Source organism: Monomorium pharaonis, chromosome 1, assembly GCF_013373865.1.
Source record: "Monomorium pharaonis isolate MP-MQ-018 chromosome 1, ASM1337386v2, whole genome shotgun sequence".
Classification (NCBI taxonomy): Eukaryota; Metazoa; Arthropoda; class Insecta; order Hymenoptera; family Formicidae; genus Monomorium; species Monomorium pharaonis.
The window spans coordinates 9,187,960-9,206,014 of record NC_050467.1 but is presented as its reverse complement, the minus strand read 5'-3'; the positions used below and the strand labels follow the sequence as shown (position 1 = coordinate 9,206,014).

At 37.1% G+C, this 18,055-nt stretch overlaps 1 protein-coding gene across 2 annotated transcripts in view; it reads right to left on the bottom strand.

Moving 5' to 3' along the window:
- LOC114254745 (epidermal growth factor receptor substrate 15-like 1) overlaps nucleotides 1-18,055 on the bottom strand; it is a 129,203-nt gene that overhangs the window by 46,104 nt on the left and 65,044 nt on the right. The window contains exons 9-11 of one of the 2 annotated variants that reach the window (XM_036286121.1): nucleotides 15,914-16,257; nucleotides 14,441-14,615; nucleotides 13,483-13,605 (exon numbers count right to left, since the gene is read on the bottom strand). In XM_036286121.1, coding sequence (XP_036142014.1) covers nucleotides 13,483-13,605; nucleotides 14,441-14,615; nucleotides 15,914-16,257 — 642 coding nt within the window. The remainder of the gene's footprint in view (nucleotides 1-13,482; nucleotides 13,606-14,440; nucleotides 14,616-15,913; nucleotides 16,258-18,055) is intronic. The other variant, XM_036286124.1, reaches the window with a different exon arrangement.

Below are 18,055 nucleotides of genomic sequence, written 5' to 3'. Positions count from 1 at the left end.
TCAATCGACTAAAAAGATGGCAGTTACTCCAGCGTATATCACAACAGTTTTAGAAGCGTGGAATATTTGACGTCATTGCAAGAAAGGTGCAAGTGGACTGTTAGTTTGTTTACCTGTGTTTATAATATTGTAAAATAACGTGTTGGATTCGTGGAAGTACCACAAAGAGTGAAAAAAAAGATGCTTAAAAAAACCTTTTTACGAAATAGAACACTTTTTTATAAATTTTATATTTTCAAAGATATTCGCCAAAAACAAAAAATGTGTTATTTTCGAGGAGTGGTTTCAATTCCTAAACGTCGAGATACATCACTAGAAAAAAATATGGGTCTAATATTTTTTTATGTTCTGATACAAAATATGCAGAACTTATTAAAATCGGTGAGGGACACTTCTGTCCGTTCCCTTGTTAGTATTTTGCAGGGTGATCCGAAACAACTTTTTGTCCTTAAAATGTGGCATTCCTGGTTTAATTCTGAGACGATTTTTCCTTTCCCAAAATTTTGTTTAAAGTTTAGTTTTTAAATTATAAAAAAAATAGCCCTATTATGAGTCGCGTATAAAAGGTAGACAAGGGTGGCGCAACTCACCGTCAGATGCGAGCGCTTACGCGGAGCGCCTGGTACAATCAATCAATGGCTATACATAATACACGCACATACATTTTTCTGAAAAGAAAAATCGTCTTTAAAAAAAAGTATATATATATATACATATATACATACTTTTGATTCTACGATAATTTTTCGCCGAGTTCCAGCAGTTTGAAAATAGCCTAAATTTTCAATATATAAAAAGTGTTTTTTATTTTTTTTTTTTTAGTAGTGGTGTGTGGTGTGTACACACACACACACACACACACACACACACACACACACACACACACACACACACACACACACCCCACTACTAAAAAAAAAAATAAATAAAGAACACTTTTTATATATTGAAAATTTAGGCTATTTTCAAACTGCTGGAACTCGGCGAAAAATTATCGTAGAATCAAAACCTAAAAAGCGTTATAAAGCATAAAACTTCTTCTTTCAAACGCTTTTTGGCGATTTCAGTTATCTTTCTTTTCACCAACGTGGCACAATGATACAGCTTGATCCGTTATAATAAAAATTTTTTATGCAAATTTGCGGCGCTGCATCTGACGTAAAAAAAATCATAAAGAATTTCTGTTGCTTGCATCTTATAGCGAGATCTTTTTCCTTTATTTTGAGTGATTGTTCATTGCTGTACGATTTTTTTTGATTGAGTTATTGAAATTTTAAGAAAAAATGATCATTTTGACTTTCATCGCTTGTTACTCGTGAACAGATCAACGTACAGCGCTCAGCAAAAAAGGGTTGGAAAGCTAAAAGTTTGCACTTTTGAATGTTATTAATTTTTTTACAGATTTACTTTTTCTAACAACAAATCGCGAAGATTACGTAAAAAATCGCATATTTTACATTTTTTTCTTAAACTAAATTTCATTTAGTTGAATGTACTGTTGTGAAGAAAAATTCAATCACATCGCTAAAGCAAAGTTTTATAGTACGATTACCCCCCAGTAATAAACACTAAGGTTCATGGAATAAAACATTTTTATTCCACGTGTTTATCATTCTTGGAATTGCTGAAATTGTTTACGTTTTTTCAACAATTTCTCTACATTCTTTTGACCAAGCTACAAAGTCAACCTTACATTTTTTTTTTAATGACGTTTACAGCCGGCATTAGCGTTATCCAATGTGCATCACGTAGAGGTTGTGTGTGTGTGTGTGTGTGTGTGTGTTGTGTGTAGACAGGGAACGTGTCATGTGCATGCGTGTTCAATATTGTGTGTTGCCTCCTCTCTAATCAATTACTGCTTGTAAACGTTTTCGCATGCTTATGCACCTCTTAATAAAGTCCTCCAGAATTTCGTGCCAAATTTGGTTAAGCGCTTCTTCCAACTCACTTAAATTCTGTGAATGTTTCTTGCGACTTCTTAAACGTCGTTTCATCTCGTCTCAAACATGTTCAATTAAATTTAAGTGTAGACTATTGGCGGGATGATCCAGCAATATATGGTGTCGCTCAAGAAAGCGTCTAGTTACATTTGCCGTATGAGGACGAGTGTTGTCCTGCATAATTCCTATAAAATTCGAATGCGATAAACGTAGAGGCAATATGTGAGGTCAAAGAATTTCATTTATGTATCAAACACTTGTGATTGCAGGAGGTGGCAAGATCAGTTCGTTCTGTCCTTGAAATACACACCCACACCATCACAGAATCACCGTTATGGTCTCGTACTAGCATAACGCAGCGCCGATCATAGCGTTCATTTCGTCGACGCTAAGTACATGTACGAGCGTCATTGCTGTAAAGACAGAAACGTGATTCATCAGAAAAGTACATATTTTTCCGTTTCTTTGTGGTCCGATTTATGTGATTGCGCACAAATTGAAGACAAATCTGACGATGTCTAAGGGTAAGCCTCGGCACTCGCACGAGAACGAGAACAAAGGTCGGCTTCTCTTAAACGATTACGAATCATTTGTTCAGATACATTATGTAAATGAAATTCATTGCAAATATTCCTTGCAGTTATTGTCCGTCTTTGCAAAACGTGGCAAACAATTTCTCGATCTTGTCTGACAGTAGTTATTTGACGACCACTGCCTTCATATCTCGTATAACGTCCTGTCTCTTGATATCCAAACTCTACTCACTACAGAAATACACACACCAACACAATGCGCTATATGACGCACGCAAAAATCTTCAAGAAGTGCGATTATTTGTACAACTTCTATTGCAGGCAAATGTCTACACGTCATTTTGAAAATTTCATATACGAGCTCAATACACTACGAGAGTCGTCTGTGTACTGAATATTTATTTCAAAGTCTCTTTGTACATAAACATTACTTGTAAACATTACGGCATGTGAGTAGGTGCGTAATCGTAATGTTTAGATGTAATGTTTACGTATAAAGGCTTTAAAACAAATGTTTAACACACAGACGATTATCGTAGAGTATTGAGCTTGTATACAAAATTTTCAAAATACCGCGTAGACATTTGAACGCATTTGAAACAACATAAAACAATATTTAAGAAGTCGCAAGGAACAGTCGCAAGCGCGCGCGTAACGAACTACAAGGTTTTTACCCTTGCTGTGAAACACATACACACGCGCGCGCGCACGATGTGCACAATCCGTCCGGCATCCTCCACGTGATGCACATTGGATAACGCTAATGCCGTCAGTAAGCGTCATTAAAAAAAAATTTAAAGTTGACTTTGTAACTTGGTCAAAAGAGTATAGAAAAATTGTTGAAAAAACGTTGTAAGCAATTTCAGCAATTCCAAGAATAATAAACACGTGGAATAAAAATGTTTTATTCCATAAACGTTAGTGTTTATTACTGGAAAGTAATCGTACTATAAAACTTTGCTTTAGCGATGTGATTGCATCTTTCTTCACAACAGTACATTCAACTAAATGAAAACCGTAAAATATGTGATTTTTTACGTAAACCTCGCGATTTGTTGTTAAAAAAAGTAAATCTGTAAATAAAATAATAACAGCATTCAAAAGTGCATACTTTCAGCTTTCCAACCCTTTTTTGCTGAGCGCTGTACGTTGATCTGTTCACGAGTAACAAGCGATGAAAGTCAAAATGACCATTTTTTCTTAAAATTTCAATAACTCGGTCAAAAAAAATCGTACAGCAATGAACAATCACTAAAAATAAAGGAAAACAATCCCGCTATAAGATGCAAGTAACAGAAATCCTCTATGATTTTTTTAATGCGAGATGCAGCGCCGCAAATTCGCATAAAAAATTCTTATTTTAACGGGTCAAGCTTCATCATTGTGCCACGTTGGTGAAAAGAAAGATAACTGAAATCGCCAAAAAGCGTTTGAAAAATGAAGTTTCAAGCTTTAAAACATTTTTTAAGTTTTGATTTTACGATAATTTTTCGCCGAGTTTCAGCGGTTTAAAAACAGCTTAATTTTCGATATACAAAAAGTGTTCCCTTTTTTTTTTTGAGTAATGTATAATATAACCTATCTTAAAAAGGACATGTAATAAAACCTCTTTTTCGCGATTGATGCTCTCGCTGCGCTTACTTCGTGTTGCGAGAATAACTGTCATTGCGATTGAATTTAACAGCTGTCAAATTTGTATAGATGATTATCTATACAATTATTGTTGTAGTTTATTTTTAAAAAGTACAAAACAAAAAGTCAAATAGCATGCGTTTGTGGTCTTTTTATTAAAAGAGTTTATTAAAAAATTACTTGTAATCAGTTATTATAAATAACTTAATTTAATGTTAATAAATTCTTTCTTAACACTATATTAAAAAATTTTTTTAACTCTAACACGTACTCTCATACGGAGGTAGTATCCCAGCGTAAATTTAAATTTATCTCCTAATTTAGCAGATAAACGATAAAAGATAGCAGATAAAAGACACGAGCTAATGTCAGAATGTCATTAGCTTCCAAGTAATACAGACGTAAAGTGAGGTGTTTATACCCCAGTCTGCCGTTTGTGTGTATATATTAGATACTTGAATAAGTTTGCGCTGTTGGTTAAAATTTAAGGCTTTATTCAAATAAAAAAACAATGCTTCATTCAAAATATTTGCCGTTAGCAATAATATTTTGCCATTTTTTAAGCAACAAATAAATTCCGCAAAAAAAAAAGTTTTGGTCACATGTGCATCAAAAACGATTCTTTTCGTGGCCTTCTACCGGCCGGAAAATCGCTGATTTTGCACGGGTAGTTTTCTCCGGTAAGTAAATCATTCTCCCACCGGTCAACCGTGCAAAAAAGTCATACAAAATTCATTCCTGCGCGACTATTTTCCCCAAATCCCACACGATTAATCATTTTGTCACACCTTTCCCTTTATTCTGACACTCACGTTGCACTACAGATACATCTTTCGACACGCATATGGTAACTTTTAAACATTGCAAAAATTACCGATCGTTACCGATCCTTTATCGCAATCTATAATAACTTTCGATGCTTTGGAACGAACTTGGTGGCTTTTAAACAAACCTAACCCTAAATAAATAACCTGTCAATTCGTATCGCACAAACATCATGTCACCACGCATTATTGTATCAAAGCCGCCAGCAGTGCAATTTTGCAATAGTAAAAAAAAAAACAATTCAATGCATTTGTAAAAAAACAAGCATAATTTTAAAGTAAAAAGTTGAAAGTTTTAACGATAAACTCCTAATCATACACATTTAGCTACAAAAGTAAATTTTTTATAACTAAAATAATTTACTTCAAGTTACATAAAAATATGGGAAAGGAAAATTTTGCGCGGTTGGCAACACTGTGGATCAACAAAAGAAGTGGGCTTCAGAATAGGGAGAGGGAAAAAAGAATCAGTAAAAAAAGTCTCCCATAAACGAACGACCACGATTACAAATAGTCTCTATTACTCACAAAAAAACCTCGCGAACCCGAAAATTCTAATTTTAATGAAACTTGGCATAAATGTAGAGGGGGTAAATATATGAATTTAGAAATTTTTAGTTGGTGCTTATAAACGGTTTGAAGGGATGAAACCACCCTTCAAAGTTGAGACATTTTTGGGTTTTCTCGATATATCTCGTAAACAAAATATAAAAAAATGTTTCATACAAAAGTTTTACAGTATAAATACCTTTATTTAACTATACTATTAATTTAAAAAAAAATTTAAAAAAATTTTTTTCCGAAAAATAAATAGCGTAGTTAAATGGAGGTATTTATGCTGTAAAACTTTTGTATGAAGTATTTTTTAATATTTAGTTTAGTTTACGAGATATATCAAAAAATCGCAAAAATGTATCAACTTTGAAGCTGAATATCTTCGCCAAAAATAAATTTTAAAAGACCAAAGTGAATTTTAAAGAACATTTTCAACTTTTATTCTTAAACTGAGGCAACCGAAAGAATGACTTTTCGATAATGCGCAGTCATCTTTATGTTTATTGTCAACGTGCTAAAATTTTAGAGTTGACTTCAAAGTGTAAAATGTCCTGCAAAAAAAATTAAATCTGAAATTTAGTCTCATGACTTAAAAGCTGATATACATCAAAATGTTTTTTTTTTCCATTTCTGTACAATAATCTGTTCATCTAATATGGATTATTAAAGTTTAAAAACTTTTTTTTTATTTAAAGTGAAATAACTTGACAAAAAAACCCTACAAACAAAAAAATAAAAAATAAATTTACAGCTAAAAGAACAATTTTTAACTTTGGTTTGATAAGTAAAAAAAATCACCTCATTCGGTGCCATGTGTTAAAGTTAAGATTTTTATTTCCTTATTTGCTTCATTTCGCATAACTTCAAAGTCGCATAACTTCAAACCAATGTATGTATCGTTATGAGCATTTTAAAGTAGACATTTCAAACTTTAATTTGCTTTTTCATTCGTTTCAGTAAAACAATTTTTTGCAAAGTTGCAGTGTTTCAAAGTTTGATCATTTTTTTGTGAAAAACTGTTGTCCCCTTAATTTTTAAAGAGTGTATATGTAACAAACCGCATCTATCCGGCGACCAACGACCGCGGCCGGTCTGGCCGACCACCCGCCGGACCGTGATACGGGCATCAGCCCGCGATAAACCTTAAAATTAGGCGACCGAGACAACGACCGTCTCGATGACCTCGCGCCTCCCGCCAGCATCTCGATCAGCGAGAGATGGATAACGGAGAAGCCCGAAGACCCCTGAGGGTCCACGAGCCTCCACCGAGAGCGGTATAAAAGACCGCCTCGACGGAGGAAGACTTCACTTCTCGTTTACCCGGTGCCCGAGCTTTCCCCGATCCGCTAAGACACCACGAGAAGAACGAACGCAGACTAGGGTAGAGCGTGCTCCGCCTTAGCCGAGAGTTCTCGGCTACGTTCGTAAAAGAAACACTTCCTAGACTCCGAACCAGCAAGCCGAAGGTGGAGTGTTCTCCGCCTTCGCCAAGAGTTCTTAGCCGCCGGTTCCATCCTCTCCTTACACGGTATAAAGCAAACGGGGTAGAGTGTTCTCCGCCTCGCCCGAGCCTTCTCGGGATACCGTGACCGATTCGCCAAAACCCTACCCGTTTTCGGAGAAACGCGATCACGCACGCCACACACTACAGAACGGCCCGAGACGATCACGCGCTCACCTCGAGGCCCCGCCGCTACCGCGTCTCGTCAGCTCGCCCGACCGCACAGCTGACGCCCGAGCACGCGCGCACCGCCGCAAACGATATCGCGTCGCGAAACATTGTAAATAGTTGTAAATAGATAACTTTTGTCATAAAATATACTTAATTATCATAGAACATACGCTTTCGCTGTTTCTGCGGCCTTTCCTGCCCTAGTTCCCGACAAACCTGCCCGCGCAGAGAAACACGGCCGTTACATATATTATACAACACACGCACGCACGCACGCACGCACGCACGCACGCACGCACGCACGCACGCACGCACGCACGCACGCACGCACGCACGCACGCACGCACGCACGCACGCACGCACGCACGCACGCACGCACGCACGCACGCACGCACGCACGCACGCACGCACGCACGCACGCACGCACGCACGCACGCACGCACGCACGCACGCACGCACGCACGCACGCACGCACGCACGCACGCACGCACGCACGCACGCACGCACGCACGCACGCACGCACGCACGCACGCACGCACGCACGCACGCACGCACGCACGCACGCACGCACACACACACACAGGTTGATAAAATGTTAACGGCCGGAATTATCGAGCCGTCGTTTAGTGAGTGGTCCAATCCGATCGTTATGGTACGGAAACCAAACGGAAAATATCGATTCTATCTAGATTTTCGCAAAGTTAACAGCGTTTCGAAGAAGGACGCGTATCCATTACCAAATATGAATAGTATATTCGATAAATTAAGATCGGCGCGTTACATTTTTACGATTGATCTGAGCTAGGCGTACTTTCAAATACCTTTGGCGAAAGATAGTCGAGAAATCACTGCGTTTAGCGTCCCCGGGAAAGAACTTTATCATTTCACGAGAACGCCGTACGGATTAACCGGAGCTCCCGCGACATTCCAGCGTCTTTGGATAAGTTAATCGGGCCGGAGATGGAACCGCATGCGTTCGCGTATTTAGATAATATCGTGATTGTTACGCCTACCTTCGAGGAACATTTAGAGTGGCTAGATTGCGTTCTAAGCAAAATCACGGCTGCCGGTCTTACGATCAATCCCGAGAAGTGTGAATTTTGTCGCTCACAAGTTCGATATTTGGGATTTATTTTACAACGGAACGGCCTAACTGTCGATCCCGACAAAGCCAAACCGATCTTTGAATATCCGGCGCCGCGTAACCTTAAGCAATTATGACGTTTTCTCGGCATATCATCGTGGTATCGCCGATTTATACCGCAATTCGCGACTTTAAGCGAACCTCTGCCTCGATTGCTAAAGAAAGCGCAACGCTGGGAGTGGGAAGAAGACCAGCCATATTAGATCCGCAGTTTGTTTTTGACAGACATAGAAGTAAGGCATTGTCGTGTAATCAACAATTTTTTAATTTTGAGAATAACAGAACAAAAAATTTTGTTCTTGTGTGTTTATATACATGTAGTTGATAATTTATAAGATAAAATTCTTTTAAATCGTACATTGTTTAGCGTCAGTCATCTTATGAACTATAAATCATAGATACCTAAAAAAATATGTATATATTTGATTCAGCGAGACACCACTCGGAGTGCGCATAACGGCGGATAAAATGGTCAGAGTGCGAAGGGTGATCTATATACTAGATCGTATATATGGCGCACTCAGACCCACGGTTATTATCTCACTGTAGCACGGTTAATTCATTATTATTTCATTCACAATATTCATTAATATTCCAGGCTTTTGTCATCGTTAATCAATCTGACATCAACGTAAGCAGTAAAACGTTGCGGTGCCCCTGCGCAAACCGGACGAAAACTCGTCTACTCCAAGCAGCGTCTCTCGATAAACCAAGTATATACTATGACGTGACAATTGCGGACTGTTGTTAGATTCCAGGAGATCCGACTGCCGCCGAGGAATCATCTGACTCCCTTGACGGTGGGGGCACACAGGTCGTACCGCCCTTTTGCCTTTGCCTTGATATTATTATTACTGTGAAAATCTCGATACTGTTGAAAGGATAATTTGCAGGATAGGAGAAAGCACCTTTCAATAACCGCTCAGTGGAAGAAATGATATCCGGATGGACTGTACAAAAGTTCCGGTGGAAACAGCTGAGCCGATAGGAATTATATCCCGTCGGTTCATAAGACTGGAGTCTGAGAACGATATCCAGGAAGACAGAGACACAGCCGTTCAAGATTTGGCGGACCCGTAGCCGGCGGAACCGGGAAGAATTTCATTAAAACAGACGAAAAAATTTGAGTCTCGTGCTCAAGATTTACGAGCGCGTAACGACCGCGTACGTAACGTGTTGCACGCAAATCAAGCTGTAGGATCGCGGCCAATAGAGGTGCGGTGCACTTAGACAAAGTGGAACGCGTCGCGGTGTGCCTCTCGAAGGATCAACGATCGATCCTTTTACTGCAGACATCTTAGCGATCAATCCCGGACGGGAACAGCGGTTCGAGAGAGGACGCAGAATCTCGAGGAGACGAAGAATCTCGAGAAGACGACCTAAGGGTGACGTCCCATGGCGCGTATTGCGATACGCGCGTATCGAACTCTGCAACCAATCACAGATATTCCGCTGCTTGCAGTACCCCAAAATATTGTCTCTTAAGGGCCATCTACAATGGAGTGTTTTAGCCGTAACAGCACTAAAACTACGGCAATGCTGTCTAGAATAAAAACGACGCAGCAATAACATACAAGCCGGCCATCAAAGAAAGGCGACCAAAAACATCCCGAATGCCCCAACGCTCATCGTAAGCACGCAATGAATTGGATCAATGTCTGCTGTAGGCTGTAAACAGTAAAGCAATACGAAGTGGAGACATTTTCTACGACTACTGCTACGGCCTACGACTCTCCATTGTAGATGGCCCTTTATGTCCCATAAAGCGGATTACGCAGAAGCGGAACGAGCGGATCACCAATCATGGAACTGTTTCAACCGAATTTTTGAAAAGGTTCTATTAGAACGATCCCGTGATTAGTGATCCGCTAATTCTGCTTCCGCGTAATCCGCTCCATGGGACATAAGAGCCACATTTTGGCGTATCGAACACACACACACAAGCATGCGTGGCTATTTCTAATCTTTTCGTGCCCATAAGAAGTACACAAGAAGTGACAAGAAGGAGTAGCACGCGTAGTACTCATGAATCTGAAGAGGTTGGAGTAAAAAAAAAGTAAATATATACACCGCCCAGTGCACACGCCATGTAACAATATACGACTGTGCATATGTATGTGTGCAATCCACTCGATTATGAATTTCCGCGGATCGTCAACGTATCAAAAACGGCGGTCGTCTGTCATTGGTCAAAATTTAATACGCCCGATATGCGCGTATCGTAATACGCGTCATGGGACGTCACCCTAAATCATCAGTTGGTGAGACGAAGGTGACCTCCTTTTGAACACGGCTCGATTAGACACCGCACGATTAAACACCGCATTATTGGACACCGCACAGTCTTTTAGTGAAAAACATTAATATATCATATGACAGATTATCAAACCTTAAAAACATCTGGCAGAAAAAAGCGTCGCTCTGCCAAAAAAAATGAATTTCAAACGTCTATATACGTATTTTTAGGACACGTAACGATTGGACACGCACGATTGGACACCGCATGATTAAGAACACACATTTACATGGTTTGCAGCTTTCTAAACAATTTACATGGGTTAGCGACTTGGACGGGGTAGCTACGGGAGGGGGGCCCAAGGCTCCCCTTGCATCCCTCGTGTGTGTGTGTGTGTGCGTGCGTGCATGCGTGTGCGTATGTGTGTGTGTGCGGGCGCGCGCGCGTACGTGCGTGCGTGCGTGCGTGCGTGCGCGTGTGCGTGAAGCATTCTCTGCACTACATGGATTTACGATTTTCCACGCAAAAAGAGATGCTCGTATAAATAGGGAGTCGTTCACTTGGACACAGTACAATTACACAGTGTAACAGACACAGTGTAAATGGACACGGTGCAAATGGACACGGTTTATTTCGACACAGGAATTTTGGCCACAATAATTTTGTACACAAAAAAAAAAAAAAAATAAATTCTGGACAAATTACAATTTGGACAGGATAAAAATGTACACCGTGCAATTGGACACGTAAAATTTGTACACCGCAAAGTTGTACACCGTGTATATTGTATTGGAAATCTGCTAATACAACTTTACTTTGTTTGCAATGTACAACATGGGTTAGCAACTTCGACGGGGTGGGTGTGGGAAGGGAGAAGCCGAAGGCCCTTCCTTGCATCCTCCCCCCCCCTCCGTGTGTGTGTGTGTGTGTGTGCGCGCGTGCGCGCACAGCCAAGTCATTGTCGTTGTTAGTATTAGTCCCGAGTTACGTGTAACCTCCGTTAAATTCTGTTTAATTACATGTTCAGAAAGGGAGCGTTCCAGATGCGCACAGTAATAAACGGACACAGTAACAAACGGACACAGACCAAATGCGCACAGAGCGAAACAGACACAGTAACAAACGGACACAGACCAAATGCGCACAGAGCGAAACGGACACAGACCAAATGCGCACGGACCAAATGCACATGGACCAAATGCGCACACTGCACGTGCGCACGGACCAAATGCAATCCATGTACATTGCAAGCAGAGTAAAGTCCACATAGGTTAGCGACTTGGACGGGGTGGGTGCGGGAGAGGGGCCGAAGGCCTCCCTTGCACCTCCCGTGTGTGTGTGTGTGTGTGCGTGCAAAGCATTCACTGCATCACATGGGTTTGCGACTTTCCGTGTATGCATTTGGTCCTTGCGCATGTGCAGTGTGCGCATTTGGTCTGTGTCCGTTTCGCTCTATGCGCATTTGGTCTGTGTCCGTTTCGCTCTGTGCGCATTTGGTCTGTGTCCGTTTCGCACTGCGTCCGTTTATTACTGTGTCCGTTTGTTACTGTGTCCGTTTCACTCAGCTTGCTGTGTCCGTTTATTACTGTGCGCATCTGAGACTCACTTTTCAGAAATTAGTGTTGTCGCGGTATTTGTGAGCGATTCTTAATTATACAGCATGCATCTCTCGTGATATTTGGTTTAGTGGGAAAACATAAACTTAGTGCGTGTCGCGTGAACTAGCTTCGTATATCCTGGTTGTCCTTGGCGGTCGTCCTCGCGTTCAGAAGTTCGCCAGCGCTTTGAATCAACGCGCAGATTAGACAGCATTAAAGTTCGTAAGAATATTCACCGAAATTTTGTGGCTCTTACAACTGTTAATCCCAAGTAGCGTGTAAAACCGAATGAGACCGATTGTAGCACCCAGTATGAAAAAACGTAACGAATTCGTACGATTAATCATTAATTAATTGTAAAGATCCAGAACCGCAAAATATACTTGTTTGTTATTCATTGTTGAACTTTTGAGCCGACATTTCCCTCGCCTTCTATACATTCCAATCGCCTATACCGATCTCTCCTTCTACCAATCTCGGAACTGAGCAGTCGGCTATCATTTTCTGTTTCACTTAATGAGCAATGTTGGGGGTAAAATAACGGCACGGACAAAAGATAAAGTTGGCCGTTGCTCGTGAGTATGCTAGCAATACATGTATTTTAAATATATTCGATAAGATTTTTCGTTTGACCCATTGCTCAATATAAGTTATAAAAAGACGTTTCTCTAAACATTAGTGCCCTGTCATGAACTACTACTTACCATACACAAAAATAAATATAAAATTTTTCCTTCAAAAAAACTGAAGAGAATAAAGTAGGTCTAAATGAAAATTTCTGAATTGTATTCATTATAAGTAAAAGTAAAACGTTTAATCAACATTATTAAACATATAAATAATTTTTTGTTGAATAAAAAATCGTATTACGCATCCTTTTTTCAGTCAAAAAATTTCCATTTTCTCATGAAATATTTACCTTACACAAATTCATTATTTCACCGTTTTTGTCATGTCAATAGATGGCACAAGTAATAAAACAATATATTGCCGTACTACTTTTATGCTTATCTCGTTTTACGTACGCTTTCGCTTGTTATTGCATATGCGCCATTTCGCGGTGATACATATGGTGATATACAAACATACGGGGTGTATACAAAGAATTATAGACACTTCGTTGCTTTCGCAAGCCTCATCTTAACCGATTTGTCAATTCATTTTTTCTAAAAAAGACGCAAAAAAGAGGCTTTGTCTTCGGCTTGTGCGTTTACTCACAATACTCATAAACAATAGCTGATTTCCCGCACATTTATTTATTACATAATGTACTACTGTTTTAAAATTTAATTGTTTTTTTTTTCTAAAAATATAAAAGATTTAATTAAAGAAATAAAATTTTACATACCGATACAGTTACGGGCATTTTACTCTCAACTCGCTTCCCGCTACTAAACGGATCGAAAGGATCTTGCTTCGCCGTTACATTGGTATTATCGAATGTAGTAAAAGGATCTGCTGTAAAACCATTCTGTAGGATGGATTTTTTTAATCAATAATTATACTCACAAAATGAAAATAAATATTGCTTGTAAATATTATGTTGTTACAATCAATTATTACGTCCACAATTTTTTATTCTTTGTTTTACTTTTCTCTGATATTTTTGCGTCCGACTACTATTTCGCATTTGTGTAATTATTGATCTGCACTGCTGCAATTGCAAACTGGTGCAATAAGTTAAAAAAAAGTTTATTCTGTTTCTCATTTTTACTTATTACATCAGTAGTGCAACTCATTGTCAGTGCAGCTATAAAAACAGACCGTTTATCCTATTCCTTTATATATTCCATAAATATACAAATACAATTGCATATGCAAAATGATAAAAAAGTAATGTAAGAAAAAAATGTCACAAATAACAAAAGAATAAAGAACAAAAATGGATGCACATACATAAATAAAAAAATACATATTAAAATACATATTAAAAATACGTATTATAAATTATTTTATTTAAATACCACTACTGTTTCAAATATCTTATAAGTTCATACATCTGTAAATCTATTAAATATTCATCATAAGCATCAAATTTATTCCAAATATATTCTAAATCTTAGTAACTTAAATCAACAATATCAAATTAAAACAAAAATTCAATTTGTTTATTACTTTGATTATCTGTCGATAGTTTTTTCGATAATATTCCGTAAAAGTATAATTTTTTAGAACAAATTTAAAAAAAATTTGTTCTTTAATAAAGATAATTGTTACTTAAAAAGAAAAAAAAATTTAGTTATCATTTTTTAGAATAATAATAGAATTAATATTTTTTGTGTAAATATAATGTAAAAAAAACTTACATTAGATTGTTGCGCGGAAAACGCATTTCCAAACGGATCAGATATTGGTGTACTAAACGCTTCTTTAGCTTTACTCGATGCAAAAGGATCTTCTTCGAATCCGTTTAAGACGGTTCCGGTTGCATCTACTTTTATTTCGTTCGTTTTATTTGTATCCTTAACTATTGTTTCATACCTGTACATACAAAAAAGTAATTACAACTTTGATAAGAAAGTTGGTTTTTTAGAACCGTCGGTGCCATTTTAATTTTGTAATCTATAACATCATTTTTTTAAATATTTTGTATTGCAGGATAAAATATTATTAAAATATATAATATAGTAAAAATAATTCTATTAATACAAATATTAATAAAATAAAAATAATTAATTTAATAGTTAAAATAGTATTGGCGGTTTCAGTAAAACATATAATTGAAAAATTTAATGTCGCATGTCGCATTTTTGTGTTAATTTATCACAAGAATATATTAGAGAGTAACACAAATATGATGCAAAAAATTAACATAAAAAATACATTAACATCATTTTAAGAAATAAAATGTAAAAGTGTATTTCTTCAGTAAAACTTTAGTTAAAATTTATAATGTAATACGTATATTTTATTCATTTAAGTGAAAAATTTAACAAGAACAATTGTTAACATAAATAAAACAATTGTTTTCTGTATAAACGTTAATTTTACTATTATGTTGAAACGTATATTTTATTTATCTATATTATTAAAATTTACGTTTTAAAATTGTATTAATTTTATATTTATTTACTCATAATTCTGTTATTAAATTCTGTTATTTTAACACTAACAAATAACTACCCAGTTGTTAATCACCGATTTTCCCAAAACAGTGCACTTATAATATATTAAAAAAATCAAATGCGTGTTTTTTGTAGGCCCATAAGTTATTTTAAGGGTAAAAATCACCCAAAGTAAGATCTTGCTTTCATTGTCTGGGTCGTGAGATCGCGATTCGTGAGAAAGGGATCCAATAGCCCACAATACCAATTGGTTAATTTAATATAACATTTTGTGAATGGTACTTTAGCAAAAAATTTTTAGGCATTAAGTGATGTGAGTGGATGTGTGCTAACAGGACCCACTCGGTCGTGAGCTTATGAGTCTTGGTGGGTTTTGGGCTTATAAATTTTGGTAATTAACGTTGAAAGATAAAACACACGTCTTCCTAGGGTAGTTTACGCACCTATAAAGTGATTTCTACCTCTAAAACGATTTATAGGCCAAAACAAAAAAAAAAGTGTTTAATATTTTTTTATATATTATAAGTGTACACAGTTTCGGGAAAATCGGCGATTAACTGGATAGTGTTACTTGTAAGAAATGTCAAACATTAATACAACAAAATTAAATAAAACAATTATTTTATTAAATTAACACTCAGGTATGTTAAAAATTTAAAGTAAAAATTTAACAAAGATTAGTTTTGATATTAATACAAGATGTTTGTTACGCACTCTATATCTTCAATTTCGGGTACAAATTGTAGACTAGTATCAGGTACAAGATTAACGTCTCCTGCAGCAAGTGCAGAATCGTAAAGCGCGATGGCGTCGCTCATTTGACGCTGCTGCTCCTGCAAATGAGTAATCTTTGCCTTCGCCTGGCAGATCTCTAACTGAGTATCTTGCAACTTTTTGGTCAGCTCATTCAGTTGGTCCCTATTTTTATTTTGTTGCTGCTCCAATTGCTGCTCCTCTTGCCGCAGTCCTTCGAGTTCCTGTCTCTTGAAGTTCAGCTCCTCTTCCTGACTCCGCAGCACAGATTCCTGCTCTTCAGCTTGTTGACGAAGCTTATCGACCTTGAGAAAATAAAATTGTTTTATAAAGAATTCTATTTACACTCGTTATAAATTTCAAAGATAATAATAAAACTTGCATGTTAATAACCAGCATGCTTGTTGCTATCTGTCGTTGCAATTAATTTGTACAATTAATATAATTAGTACAATAAAAATTTTAATTTATTCTTTTATAACATTATTTAATTATATTACATCAGTCGTTTGCCGCCGATATCGATTAGCCGGAAGAATTCCGTACCAACGAATATTTGTAAATAAATAAAAAGTAACAGTTCTGTGCCGGACTCCTGCTGTGGAAGACGCTTTATAAATCTGTTTTCGTTCTTCGAAATAAAGTTGGTGTTCTAACGAAATCTCGCCTAGCTTTCTTTCCGCGAGTGAGTGCAACGTAACAATATATATACATATATACAGGGTAAGTTTTAATGGCTGTCCCAACTTTTTACCATGAGAGATGGAATTATCGATTGCAATCTTAGTACACACATGTGCGGCATTTGCACATACATATCTACATGTCGTACATGTGTGTACTAAGATTGCAATCGATAATTCCATCTCTCATGGTAAAAAGTTGGGACAGCCATTAAAACTCACCCTGTATACACAAACACACACACACAGGGTGATTCTTAATAACTGTCTCAATTTTTTACCATGACAAATGGGATTATCGACTGCAAACTTAATACACATGTACAGCCTGTGCACATACGTACACTCCGGAACAAAATTAAGGGAACACTTAATTTTTTCGGAAGCAAAGTCATAACTTTGCGAATGATAGTTCCTAGAAAAAATACCAAAAAGCAAATTAAGGAGCAAAATGTATTTTTTGATTATGTCACAATTTAAAATTTTATTTAATTTAAAAAATTTTTGAATAAAAAAAATTTAATTAATGATTACTGTCGGCATCAGCATTATCCGATGTGCACCACGAAGAAATTGCTCGATCGGATTTTGCACATCTTGTGGCTCTAAAAAGGGCCAAATTTAGATGTATTGCATGAAGATGTTGAATGACTTTAACCTTCAGAGTACGAACTGAATTAGCGTAACCCGAACAAATTTTGAAAGCGCGCCATTTTTAAACGGACAGGTGGAAAAGCCAAGTGCAAGTAGAAGGGCTTTCAGATTCCAAGCATTAGTCCAAGGCTTGATAAAGCCAGTGTGTCCCTAGAAGCTAAAGGTCAAAGTGTTAAAATTCTTCACTCGGGTATTTTTCACCCAGTTCGTACGGCACGTCACAAAATTGCTGTATTAAATTTTGTATAAAAGTAATTTTAACTGTTTTTCGTAAAGTGAACATAAAGTGTTATTTGTTACTTTAACCCAGGGGTCAGGGGCAGTTAGAAGGCCGAAAAGACACTTTTTAGGGATTTTTCCTTTAAAGCTACAGTATTATATTTAATTTATGAATATCGGCACTGTGTTACATAACATATAAAGAAAATTCAGAAAAAATTTCAAGTAAAAATATTAAAATTTAAAGAAGTTTTTGTAATAACAAAAGCCACCAAAAAACACAATTTGCGGTGCCAACTGCTGTGTGAAGCCGGATCATGTGAAACAGATAAACAAAAAAATTTAATTTGTATATGAAATTTTCTAGTTCTTAATCAAAGATTTTAAGAAAAAATTAATTTAGGACAAAATGGCAGCTGCCAAAAGTCAAACTTCCAATTTTCGTAAAAAAGCGCCCATTTTTTGTACATAAAACTGAAAATATAAGTAAAAAAATCTTTCGATCAAGGACTTGCATTTTATGTTAGAAGAGAGCACGTAAAATTTC